At 41.6% G+C, this 12,415-nt stretch overlaps 1 protein-coding gene across 1 annotated transcript; it reads left to right on the top strand.

Annotated features, from left to right (window-relative positions):
* The first annotated feature begins 1,864 nt into the window (after window positions 1-1,864).
* cacng1b (calcium channel, voltage-dependent, gamma subunit 1b) lies at window positions 1,865-12,122 on the top strand. Its single transcript, XM_077532400.1, has 4 exons — window positions 1,865-2,205; window positions 8,395-8,469; window positions 9,768-9,905; window positions 11,228-12,122. The coding sequence occupies exons 1-4, from the start codon at window positions 1,965-1,967 to the stop codon at window positions 11,458-11,460; spliced, it is 687 nt and encodes a 228-aa protein (XP_077388526.1). The 5' UTR covers window positions 1,865-1,964; the 3' UTR covers window positions 11,461-12,122.
* Window positions 12,123-12,415: the final 293 nt, after the last annotated feature.

Below are 12,415 nucleotides of genomic sequence, written 5' to 3'. Positions count from 1 at the left end.
CTCGAGGCCCAGGGGCCGGGGCTTCCAGTATCTGGTCGACTGGGAGGGCTATGGACCTGAAGAGCGCCAGTGGATCCCCCGCTCCTGGATCCTTGACCCGTCTCTGCTCGACACGTTCTACGCTGCTCATCCTGATAAGCCAGGTGGTCCGCCAAGGGGCGTCCGTTAAGGGGGGGGTACTGTCATGGTTCGGTTCTCAGCCTGTTGTGCTTTTGTGTGTGTGTTCCAGTGCTACCAACGAGGGGGGCGTTCCCCAGCCCCGCACCTGCATCGCATTGACAATCAGGACTTTAAAAGGACTCCGAGCGGCACAGCAAGCCGTCGGATTATTATTTGCTCACCTCCGTGTCCAAGTGTTCTCCGCGTTTCCCTATTGGTAAAAGTTTTTTGAATCTGCCGTCGTCTTTAGTTTACTTGTATTCACGTGTGTGTTTCCGCGTCGCCTTTTGTTTGATATACTCGTGTTGATTGATTCCGTGTACATTTCGTGTCGTCCTTGCCGGTTGCAAGTGAGTTATGTTTTTCTTGTCCTTGCTGTTAGCAAGTGTTTTTTGTTACGTTAGTTCTCCTTGCCGTTTGCAAGCGATTTTGGTTATGTTAGTTTTCCTTGCAGTTGCAAGCGCTTTTTGTTACATTCGTGTTCCCTGCCTTTTGCGGGAGTTTTGTGTTTCCCAATTCCTCCTTGCCTTTTGCAAGTGCCTTTTGTTACTTCCGTGTCCCTCGCCTGTGTGCAGTGGCACCGTTGTAAATTTCGTTGTCTTGCCTGCGCGCAAGCTTTGTGCAATCGGTTTTTCAGAAGGAATAAATCGAGATTGTTTTCCTCCTCTGAGCCTGCAGTTTTGGGATCTATTCTTTATCGACTCAATCGAGTCGTTACAGGGACTGGTCGCCACTCTATTTTTCACTTCACCAGGGTGACTCCGCTTCATTCTCACAACCGTGCTAACAAGTTTATTTTGCTGTCTTTTTCCTGTATGAAAATGGAATACATTATTACATAGGCAACGACTTAAAAGGAGCAGTAAAAATGATCACGACAAATTAAGATTTTTAATGTGTTTTCAAGAATAAGACTAGAACACAACTAATTACTTTAAATGGACAAAAAGTTTATTAATCGGATTTCATGAGATGTTTTGATTGCCTCAAAATCCACACCACCGCAAGTGCCTGCATTTGTTTACCTAACGGTAGTCAGCCCGTTTGTACCCTCCTGTAGTGGCATCACATACAAAAACAAAGACAGTTGTGGAGTTAATCCTTCAGATGTTCAATCATGAAATATGGTTGCAAATCATATATCATTTTGTGTTATCCACATAAAAAAAATTCCACTGAACTACAATGATATGCCGATTCAATATTTGAAAAAAAGAAATCTATTTCCCGCTTTCTATTGTACTACAACATTATATAAATCAGTGAGGTTTTTTTTTTTTTTTTTGTAAAACGTGTCTCTAAATGTGGATCATCTCCTGCCATCAGGTGGGACCCTCTTCTGAGACGGTGATTCCTGATTGGCTGAGTAAGTGGATCAGCTCATCTGACAACTAATAAAGGAAATATCCCCCCCAGGGGTCCCCTGACACGCAAATGAGTTTTGAAGCTACTAAGAATATGAGAATGTTCCACATAAATGACAACATTGTTGTTGAGGCCTTACATGTGTCAAAATGGGAGTGAGGAGGGGGAAGAGAAACACAACATGTGACCTTCCGTTGACTTTAGATTGCTTCTATTAGGTGGAAGAAGTACATCATTTAGCGCACGGCTTCCACTCACCAAACGGAAAGTGGTGAGGGAGAGCAAGAGTGGAGAGGTAGAAAGTAGGGCGCTCTTTTTAGGTCCCCCCCTTTTTTTTCTAGAACGAAGCAGCAGGCACAAGGCTGAGGGCGAGAAAGACGAGAAAGAGTCGTGGACGGGAGCGGGGGACCACAGCGACTTGGGAACTTCCACTGCGCAGCATGTTCGAGGAGCAGGCCACCAAGGTGAAGATCACGTCGGTGGTGATTGTGGTGGGCATGTCGGCCATGCTGGCCGCCGTCGTGACGGACCACTGGGCCGTCCTCAGCCCCCGCGTGGACAAGCTGAATGTCACCTGCCAGGCCGCCCACTTTGGCCTCTGGAGGCTCTGCAAGAAAAATATCTTCATGGTGGAGGAGGACCCGCAAGGCAAAGGCTGCGGCCCCATCGGCTTACCTGGAGGTAGGATCATTACCGGTAAGATTGGAAGTAGGTGGGTCGGTCTGGCAATGGATTGGTCAGTCAGCTGATCTGCAGGCAGATTCATCGGGCCGGTCAGTCGGGAGTTTGGTCTGTCAGGTGAATGGTCAGTTGGTTGGGCAGTGGAGTCCATCAAACCGTCTGTCTGTTTATGGGTCGGTCGTAACGGTGAATCAGTCCTTTGCTCAGACAGTCAGTCGGTTTGGAAGATAGGACAACTAGCAAAACTGTCATTTATCATCATAACTAACATTTTACCACTGGTAACTTTAACATCATTTGTAAATATCCAAAGTCAGCTGGCATAGGCTCCAGCTCACAAGTGACCCTCATGAGGACAACATAGCAAATGAATGGCCGAAGGTTGTTTTTGGTTGAGGCAGTCAATGCAGAAAGGTGCACTCAAGCTTTTCATGCAGCTTGAAGGTCAAAGCGGAGGAAAAGTAGCAAATGACAGCCCCCTTGCACATTAGCATCTCCTTTGGACGCCTCTGTGCCACAATTAGAGGCGACAAAAGTACTCACAAACTGTACTTCAGTAGAACGGAAAACTGATGAGCATTCTGATGCAAAATGAGAGGAACAAGGTTGATTCTCAGGTGGGTCAGTTTCTTCTGGCTCACAACTGGAGTCTGTCTCCGGTAGCTCAAACATTGATACACATAAGAAAGAAAGACCGAGCAGCAGTCGTATTTCATTGACATTTGATTGGGACGTGGTTTCAGCACAACACAGACAGAAAAACGGTGTTTCGAAACATCAAAATACTACATTAGGCAATTGCACAATGACAGGGAAAGTCTCTCCAGAGGACTGAACTGGAATTCAACAAAAAGTCGATGAGGCGAATCCTTCTGAGAGTGATAATGTACGGACTTCAGGCTGGTCAAAGGCACGGCTGGACTTGCCATCTGGCATAGAAGGCAGATGCCCGGTCGGCTGGCCTCTTTTGGTTTTTAATTATTATTAGTGCTGTCAAATGATTAAAATTTTTAATCTGATTAATCACACTTTTTAATTATGATTACTCACGATTAGTCAGTTAAATTATTTGCGTATTCGCGTAATATAAAATAAATACAAAATACCGTAATATTTTTACATTAACGCATTTTGCAAACATTGATTAAATGCATGTACGCAATTGCAAGCATGTGTGTATTGCTCAAAATGTAACAGCATCATATAATTTGGGTGCAATTCAGCAATTATTAATTAATTAAACGCAAATTACTTTTGTTTCATCTAAAGTCCCGTCGGGGTGTTTTTGAAAGCGAAATTTACCACCGAGCACACCAACTGGAGTCACCCCGCTCATTTTGGAACAACAGGCGTAGGAAGTGCCGTGCATTGACCTAATCACTGACCTGCGCAGCCTTCAATGTAACCATCCGCGTTACGTTCAAGGCTCAAGTGCGGTCAAGAAAAAATAGTGCGATTAATCTGCGTTAATACGTGATTAATGCGACAATTTTCTGTGATTAATTAATCTATTAACGCTTTAACTTTGACAGCCCTAATTATTATTTTCCTACATTTCACCCCAAGAGATGGGCCCAAAATTTAGAGGGACCAGTTTGTTAATCCATTTCAAATATAGATAGCAAACTGAAACATCATCAATAAACTAGTTAGGCAAGAGTCGGGCAGGCCGGCGGGCCTAAGTGAAAATGCTAGGGCCGATTTTTTTTTTGTGCCAGTCTGTCCCTGGTCAAAGGCAATCTTTTTTTTGAAAGATTTTGATGCATCTGAAGGTGATGACGCTTTATCAGTCGCCGAAGATTGTTGATTCTGAGTTCGAGCGATGCCCTTCGGATCAACTTTCTGTGAGCTTGCGTGAACGCCTGCTCTAGAAGTTTGGTGTTTTTACCAGTGGTGGCGTTCTTGCCAGACTTGCACTCTGATCCAATGTCAATTGACGAGCCATGGGCAACGGAATGATTCACTTCAAAAACAGCAAAGGTGTCCTAGCTATCAAATTCTGATTGTCTCACGTCTGAACGAATGCTACCTGAAAAAATAGAAAATAAGTTTTCGGACACTTACTTCTTCATTTCAAACTTTTTTTTGTGTGTGTCCTAAAGTACAGATTGTGAGCACTTTTACCACTTCTGGCTCTTGGACTATAGCCCGCCTTATGGGGGTGGGGGTGGAGGGTTATGGGGGGTATCTTTTTTTAGCTTCTGGCTGTGTGTGCGTGCCTGGCTGCTTCGGTGTTGAGATTTCTTTCATTGACTTTTAGCCCGGCGGCTCCTGCTGCTCCACATCAGGACGAGCCTTAATAAAGTGTGCCTTAGCGCTCCATCTCACCAGTTAAAAGCACACCTGGGAGACCAGCATTGGGGATGGAGAGGATTGACGGGAGTGTGAGCTACTGTGTGCGTGGTCAGAGGCAAGGAATCGTGTGCTGAGGATGAGGAAGGAAGTTGAAGAATGTTCAAATGTCCAATGGGAGCTTTTAGTGGGTCTTGAATGTTCATTTTGAATGTTTCCGGATCGTCTTATTGGATAATAATGGAGGCAGAATTTGCTGTCAAAGCACCTACATGCCCAACCAGTACGCCACATGCTTTCGTTCACTGGATTTTATTGGACAGTGCTGAGAATGGAAAAAAATGCTTCGTAAAACAGGCAGAAGCTTGTAAATTGACTGGGAGAATATTCACATCAAGTGAACACATCTGTTAGATCAAGTCTAGTTCTGTCAGTGGGCAACTTTTATAACACTATCAATTAACGGCCATTAATGTTTAAATAGCTAGCAACAAAAGTGAGTACACCTCTTAATGTAATTCATTTTGTGTTGTCCCATTAAACAATCTAAAACTATTTCCAAAAATGTCATGATTACAAACCTTAAACGCCCTTCATTCAATAAGTCTGACTGACTTGAAACTTCACACCAATCCAGCTGCATTGACAAAAGAACTTTTGGAATGCTCGGAATTTGTTTTGAAATAAGAAAACTAGTACAGTGGAACCTCTACTTACGAACGTCTCTTCATACGAAATTTTCGAGTTACGAAATGCCTCAACGGAAAAATATTGCCTCTTGTTACGAAAGAAATTTCTAGATACGAAAGGTACAAATATATTAGCGAACGTAACATACTTTCGGCTATGGCTATTTCCTACCATAGGTACCTAAAACCGTAAATACTAGCTCGGTGTTTGTGCATCTTTCTGGCATCCCATTGGCTAAGAGGAACCTCTACCATAGGTATGAGCGTATACTAGATCGGTGTCTATACAGCGTCCTCATCATTCATCCCGCGGCCCATGACGTGTTCCAATAGTTTTTCGTAAATTTATGAACTAACGGCCGACGAATTTGTGCAAAAATTCAAACAATTGGTGATTGATGAAGGAATAGTAAGTTTTTAATTGTGACGAGACGGGCCTTTTTTTTGGGGGGGGGGAAAAAAGATGCCTCGCCATACCGGAAGTTTCCATGAAGTTTCAGAATTTGTTTAAAAGAATCACCCAGAAAAAGTGTTCACCAGTCGGGCGTTTGCTCACTAAGATGATGTTTGCATTGGATATTAACGAAGGATTGTTTAAAAAAAAACAAAAAAAAAAAAAAACATCCATGGATCAGTTCTTTACAAAACACCAGGCAAAAAAAAAAAAAAAGGAGAGGAGAACATGAACCAGAGGCCAAAAAACGATGAGGACAGCAGTTAAAAAGGTAAATGACCATCATTTTTATTCTTTACTCTATTCTTTGTTATTTACATTATGCACAACTCTCATTTATTGTGCAATAATCTAATTGTAACATGTATTTGTTACATGTTTTGATGCATTTTTATGCTTTATATAACATTTATGTCTGAAATTTGGGAGGCTTGGAACGGATTAGGGCATTTACATGGAAAATGCGTCTCTACTTACAAAATTTTCTACTTAAGAACTTTCTTCCAGAACCAATTAATTTCGTAAGTAGAGGTACCACTGTACTCTTTTTCAGGATACTGTACTTCACAAAAACACAACAATAAGAGAAAGAGCAAGAAATTCAACACTTTTCCCCCACCTCTTCGTTTTGGGTGGGGTCACTCGCATCTCAAGTCCACACTGTATGAAATATCTATCGCATATATATATATATATATATATATATATATATATATATATATATATATATATATATATATATATATATATATATATATATATATATATATATATATATACATATATATATATATATATATATATATATATATATATATATATATATATATATATATTTTTTTTTATTTTTTATTTTTTTTTATTTTTTTTTTTTGAAGGCCACACATCTCACCACAGGCACCCGCAGGATATGAATGAAGTCTCTGAGGGCTCTGTTGTGTCCCACTTTATCCGAGCTCCATGGCCATTTAAACACCAGCAGCAACCCTCATTCACATTGACCCAGAATTAAGCGGTCATTCCACACCAAAGAAGGCTGAGACGGGTAACAGACGGCTAAACGGAGCGTGAACTGCATCGAAAAATCACTTTGAGTGACAGGTGAGCGGAAATGACACCTCTGCATTTGTTGGATGCAAGGTCAATGATGTGGTCCTTCAATTGGTTCCACCTTCGCTTGTTACGAGTTGGCAGCTTACGCTTAATGAGCGCCACATATCATATGGGACACAATCAACGACAAGCGCTGAGTGTATTGGCATGAAGATAATGTACTGATGCAATCTTGCAACCTTTATTGCATTATTGGCAAGTTTCCCCATAGGGAAGTCAGCTAGCATGGTCATAATGGAGTGCTTCCCAAATGGTTTGTTATCGGTGGCTCTGTGAGGACTGTTTGTGTGTCTTGGTGTGTTTTTTTTTTAAAAGAAGATCTGGTTTACTTTCAATATATACTACATATTCATGATACATTGGTTGGTTTGGTTCATCTTCTCTCCACCGTGCTGGGCATTGCAGTGTACCGGCGCTGTTTCTTTGATATGTGCGAGGCCCGTAAACTAAACTTCAAGTCTGCTGAAACCACATCTAAGTATTGGCACAGGTAACGTAACGCAATTTTTCTGAATTTTATTGAGGCGCAGGCTGACAGATTCTGGGCCCTGTGGATGTGTGTGGTGGATGTCATTAATATCATCAGTTTTATTATATGATTTTTAACATCATCCCACTGGCCATCGCACATCTATGGACCTCGTTTGACTTTCTGCATTGACTGCAGCAAATCAGTTCCTGCTTCGGTCATGCCAGGGACGGTGCCCCTCGTGAGTGCCGATTTTAAAGGTAATAAGAGTAGCCACTTCCATTGTGAAAATACCACAACAAAGTCTATCCTGCCCCTGTGCATGTTTACGTCACACCTCGAGCTAGACTTGCGATGGTGATGAAACTAAAGCCCATAAACAAACAAATAAATAAATAAATAAATAAATAAATAAATAAATAAATAAATAAATAAATAAATAAATAACCAAACATAAGCATGCCCACAGTCCTCTTGCTATGCCTTAACATGTGGCTGAATTGGACCAGCCAGGACCGGCAGCAGCCTGTTGCTAGGTAACCTCTTTAGTGATTCTTTCTCATCTGGAGTAACAAACGGCTCCTCTGTTGCCTGGTGTACACACACACACGCACACACACCCCTACACGCAATCATATGCACTCACACATGCACACACACACACCAGTATCGGTGTGGACAGAGAGCGAGCATCCTTGTGCTTTTGGGTTTGAATCTGAGGGAGTCGAGATGGGTAAAAGTGGGAATGTTTGGCTTTTCCATTGCTCCTTTCAACTGTGCTCTCCTGAGAGACAGCAAACATAAGATAGATGGGAGGGATGTGATTTGCATTTATTTATTTTTTTAATTCCTTGGAGATGTACATTGTAGTAAAAAATTAATTTGTCAAAATCTATAAATGTGACATTTACATCACTGGGCAAGAGGTCTGCAAGCTATCATGAACTTTTGTTTTTGCACTTTTGTTTTTGATTGTTTTCGCACTATTTTTATTAGAATACAAATTGGTGTTTCACTGGAGAAACATAAAAATAAAAAAAAAGTCATCGATTTACGACTATACACTTAAAACAATACAAATGTTATGAGGAATTTCTATGCTCACACCAAGTCACTTGCAGTTTCTCCAGTATGTCACCTGCTATTTGTCTTTCCTGTCTGTTCCGCTGCAGCCAAGAACTGCTCCTACTTCAAACACTTCACATCAGGAGAAGAAGCCGAAGTTTTTGAAGTGAAGACCCAAAAGGGTAAAAGTTGCATCACCTCCTCCACAACAGTATAGATAGAGCCGAGCGTATAGTACATGTATGCATTGTATGTATTTATAACAGCCTGTCTGCAAAAACAAACATGCACTTTCTGCTCATGATGAAAAGTAATCAAACGTGATGCCCAACACCCCTGTAGTAATATACTTTACGCCTCGGGCGAGACTTTTATTCCCGCTTTAATTTATTGCAAAACCAAACCCAACAAGGCCACAACATTAGGTACACCTGCACACGTTTAATGAGATCCAATGGAAGAGCACTTTGGGAAGAAAATCTGCATTTAGTTACAAAGATTGCACAGGTAGCAGTATTTAATATATTTAATGATATGTTTATTATTGTGGTTTTGTTTTGCAGTGCTTGCATATTTTTATTTGGACAGTGTTTTTAGGAGTTTGCCTTTATTCACCAACAAAATGGATTCCAAATAAAGCTGTCAATGTGTTGATTTTCAGCTTTAATTTGTTTTCCAATTTCCACCCAGACAACTTTCGCTCATGTTCTTGAGTGAAACACTCACATGCAACTGATTTGAGTTGTGTGTGTGTAAAAAAAAATATCATTTGTGTTTATGACAGTACAGAAGTTGTGTCTGAGAGGTCATCCTGAATTTTGAAAGCAATCGGATTATCAGTTAAGATCCAAACGCAGCCAAGACACAGGAGTTGGAAAACAGTCTTTATTTACAAAAATACAAAGTAACAATAGAGAGCAGGGCTGGATTCAGATGGCCTTGAAGAAAACACTTGATGGAGAAACTTGACTGAGAAACCTGGCTTAAGAGAACAGGGCTGGATGCATGAAAATAACCTCAAATACAGCGAAGTACAGTTTGCATAAAAGAAGCCTCACCGTGCTGACAAACGTGTCAGTCAGTAACCCTTGCACAATTCTATACGACAGAATGAAGGCGTATATGACAAAATAATTGTCACAAATAATGACACTAAAATAAAAGAGTGACAATTACAGGAACATAGCACCTGCATAGCAATCGATAACATTCACATCATAACAACATAATGACCCCAGCTAAGACTCAAAACAAAACACAGTCACGTATGACCCAACCCAAAACACAGTCATAACATCTACTATTGGGTGAGTTTGTTAATGTGACCATATTATTGTTGCAAATGTGTCATGCAAATTGAATCACGGCAGCTTTGCAAAGCGGCGCTTGTTTTCAGCTGCAAGCTAATTAAGTGTGGCGTAAGTCAATTATGCGAGTCGCTCAGCCGCCACAAGGACTTTTCACTGGTTTTCCTTGTCAGAGTACAACATCTCGGCGGCGGCCATCGCCATTTTCAGCCTGTTCTTCATGATCCTGGGAACCTTGTGCGTCATCTTCTCCTTCGGGAAGGGCCGCGACTATCTGCTGAGGCCTGCTGGGATGTTCTTTGCCTTTGCAGGTGCTCCTCGCTTCATTTTTATTTTGCTTTTAATGGTGAGTTGTTTGCAGTGGGCGGTGGGAGTGAACAAGTGCAAATGTGTTTGTACTGTAATAGTTTACTTACTTTTTATTTTTCAGAGAACTTTTTTTTCTGCACCCATCCATCCGAACTATCCATCCATCATCTATCCATACACCACCCATCATCCACTCATCCATCCATTCATGCATGTATCCATCATCCATCCATCCATCCATCTATCATCCATCCATCCATCATCCATCCATTCATGCATGCATCCATCATCCATCCATCCATCCATCCATCCATCCATCCATCATCCATCCATCCATCCATCCATCTATCATCCATCCATCCATCATCCATCCATCATCCATCCAACTCTCCACCCATCCATCCAACTATTCATCCATCATCCATCCATCATCTATCATACATCCATCCTTCCATCCATGCATGCATCCATCATCCACCCATCCATCCATCAATCCATCCATCCATCCATCCATCCATCCATCCATCCATCCATCCATCCATCCATCATCCATCCATCCACCCAGCCATCCATCCATCATCCATCCAACTCTCCACCCATTCATCCAACTATTCATCCATCCATCCATCCATCCATCCATCCATCCAACTCTCCACGCATTCATCCAACTATTCATCCATCATCCATACATACATACATCCTTCCACCACCCATCATCCATCCATCCATCTATCCATCCATCCATCAATAAATGCATCATTATCCATCCATCATCCATCCATCCATCAATAAATGCATCATTATCCATCCATCATCCATCCATCCATCCACCACACATCATCCATCCATCCATCCATCCATCCATCTATCCATCCATCCATCCATCCATCCATCAATAAATGCATCATTATCCATCCATCATCCATCCATCCATCCACCACACATCATCCATCCATCCATCCATCCATCCATCCATCCATCTATCCATCCATCCATCCATCCATCCATCCATCCATCCATCCATCCATCCATCCATCCATCCATCCATCAATATTGTGAACTGACTCTCCAAAAAATAAATTAGGTTATAAGAACTTAAAAACACTCCTTAGTTGTGTGTTTTTCATATTTTATGTCTTTTTTAGGTTATCCGCAAAAGTCAAAAAAAGTAACAAGCATATTTTGACAAAGTATGGAGTACACAGGAAAGTCCAGATACTGTATCTGTTTCCAAATGTAGGGAATAAAAGTCATCAGAAAAATAAATACTTGAGTAAAGTGCAGACTTTAGTAAGAGATGAAGTATCTGTTATCTTGCCCGCAGGCCTCTGTATCATCATCTCGGTGGAAGTCATGCGTCAGTCGGTCAAGAGGATGATCGCCAGCGACGAGACCATCTGGATCGAGTACTACTACTCGTGGTCCTTCACTTGCGCCTGCGCCTCTTTCACCCTCCTCATCCTCAGCGGTGTTGCACTCCTCCTCATCTCCATGCCACACATGCCCAGAAACCCCTGGGAGACCTGCATGGACGCCGAGCCCGACACCTTAGATTAGCTTCACACCTGCTCGCATACAGTACAATCAAGAACACCAGTTCGAGAGACAGCTTTTACGCAGACAAACTATTCAAAAATGATTCGAAATTTCTAGGAAATCAGATTTAAAAAATGTCTGAACTGTATTAGCATTATATTTAGCAGCTCTGTGGACCACACTGTAAAAAACAATTTGGATTATTATGAAAGTGATAACGTAGCATAGCATAGCATAGCATAGCAAGTAAACATATGTCATTTTTAAATGGTGTCTTTATTAAGGGAGAAAAAATATATATTCAAAGCTACCTGGCCCTTTGTGAAAAAGTGATTGACTCTTAAACAAAAGAGCTAGTTGGGCCCCCTTCGGCAGAAACAACTGAAATCAAACATTTTATCCAACTGCCAATGCGTCTTTTGCTACTCTGTGGAAATATTTTGGCTCACTCTTCTTTCTTTGCGTTTTGCGACATGGTGTTTGGATCAGCAGTGGGGTTTTTTTTTGCCACTTTCGACAAGTGTCTTCCTTATTGTTGTTGAGTCATGAAGAGAACATTGATCTTGATAGACGCAAGGGAAGCCAGCAGTTGGTGAGATGTTATCCTGGGTTCCTCGTGATCTCCTGAATTGCTGTGCACTTCGGGTCATTTTCGTAGGCCAGCTGTTCACCACCGTGGCATGTCTTCTCCATTTGTGGACAATTGTTCTCGCTGTGTTTCACTGGAGTCCGAAAGCTGAACAGCTTTGTAAATCTTTAATGACTGATCGATGTTAATGACTTCATTTCGCAAATGATTTTCTTTGATGGCATTTTGTTGCAGCTTTTTGAGCTGTTTTGGTCAACTTCATTTTGTCAGACAGTTTCTATTCTTGATTGAACAGGTGTGTAGGTCATCAGGATTGGGTGTGGTCAATAAAATAAAAAATGTGATTAGCCACAGTTAATTTGTGATTTAACTCGGGGGCAACTTTTT

This window comes from Festucalex cinctus, chromosome 1 (assembly GCF_051991245.1).
Source record: "Festucalex cinctus isolate MCC-2025b chromosome 1, RoL_Fcin_1.0, whole genome shotgun sequence".
Taxonomy (NCBI): Eukaryota; Metazoa; Chordata; class Actinopteri; order Syngnathiformes; family Syngnathidae; genus Festucalex; species Festucalex cinctus.
Note: the sequence above shows the minus strand (reverse complement) of the source record. Positions and strands in the feature narration are given on the sequence as shown.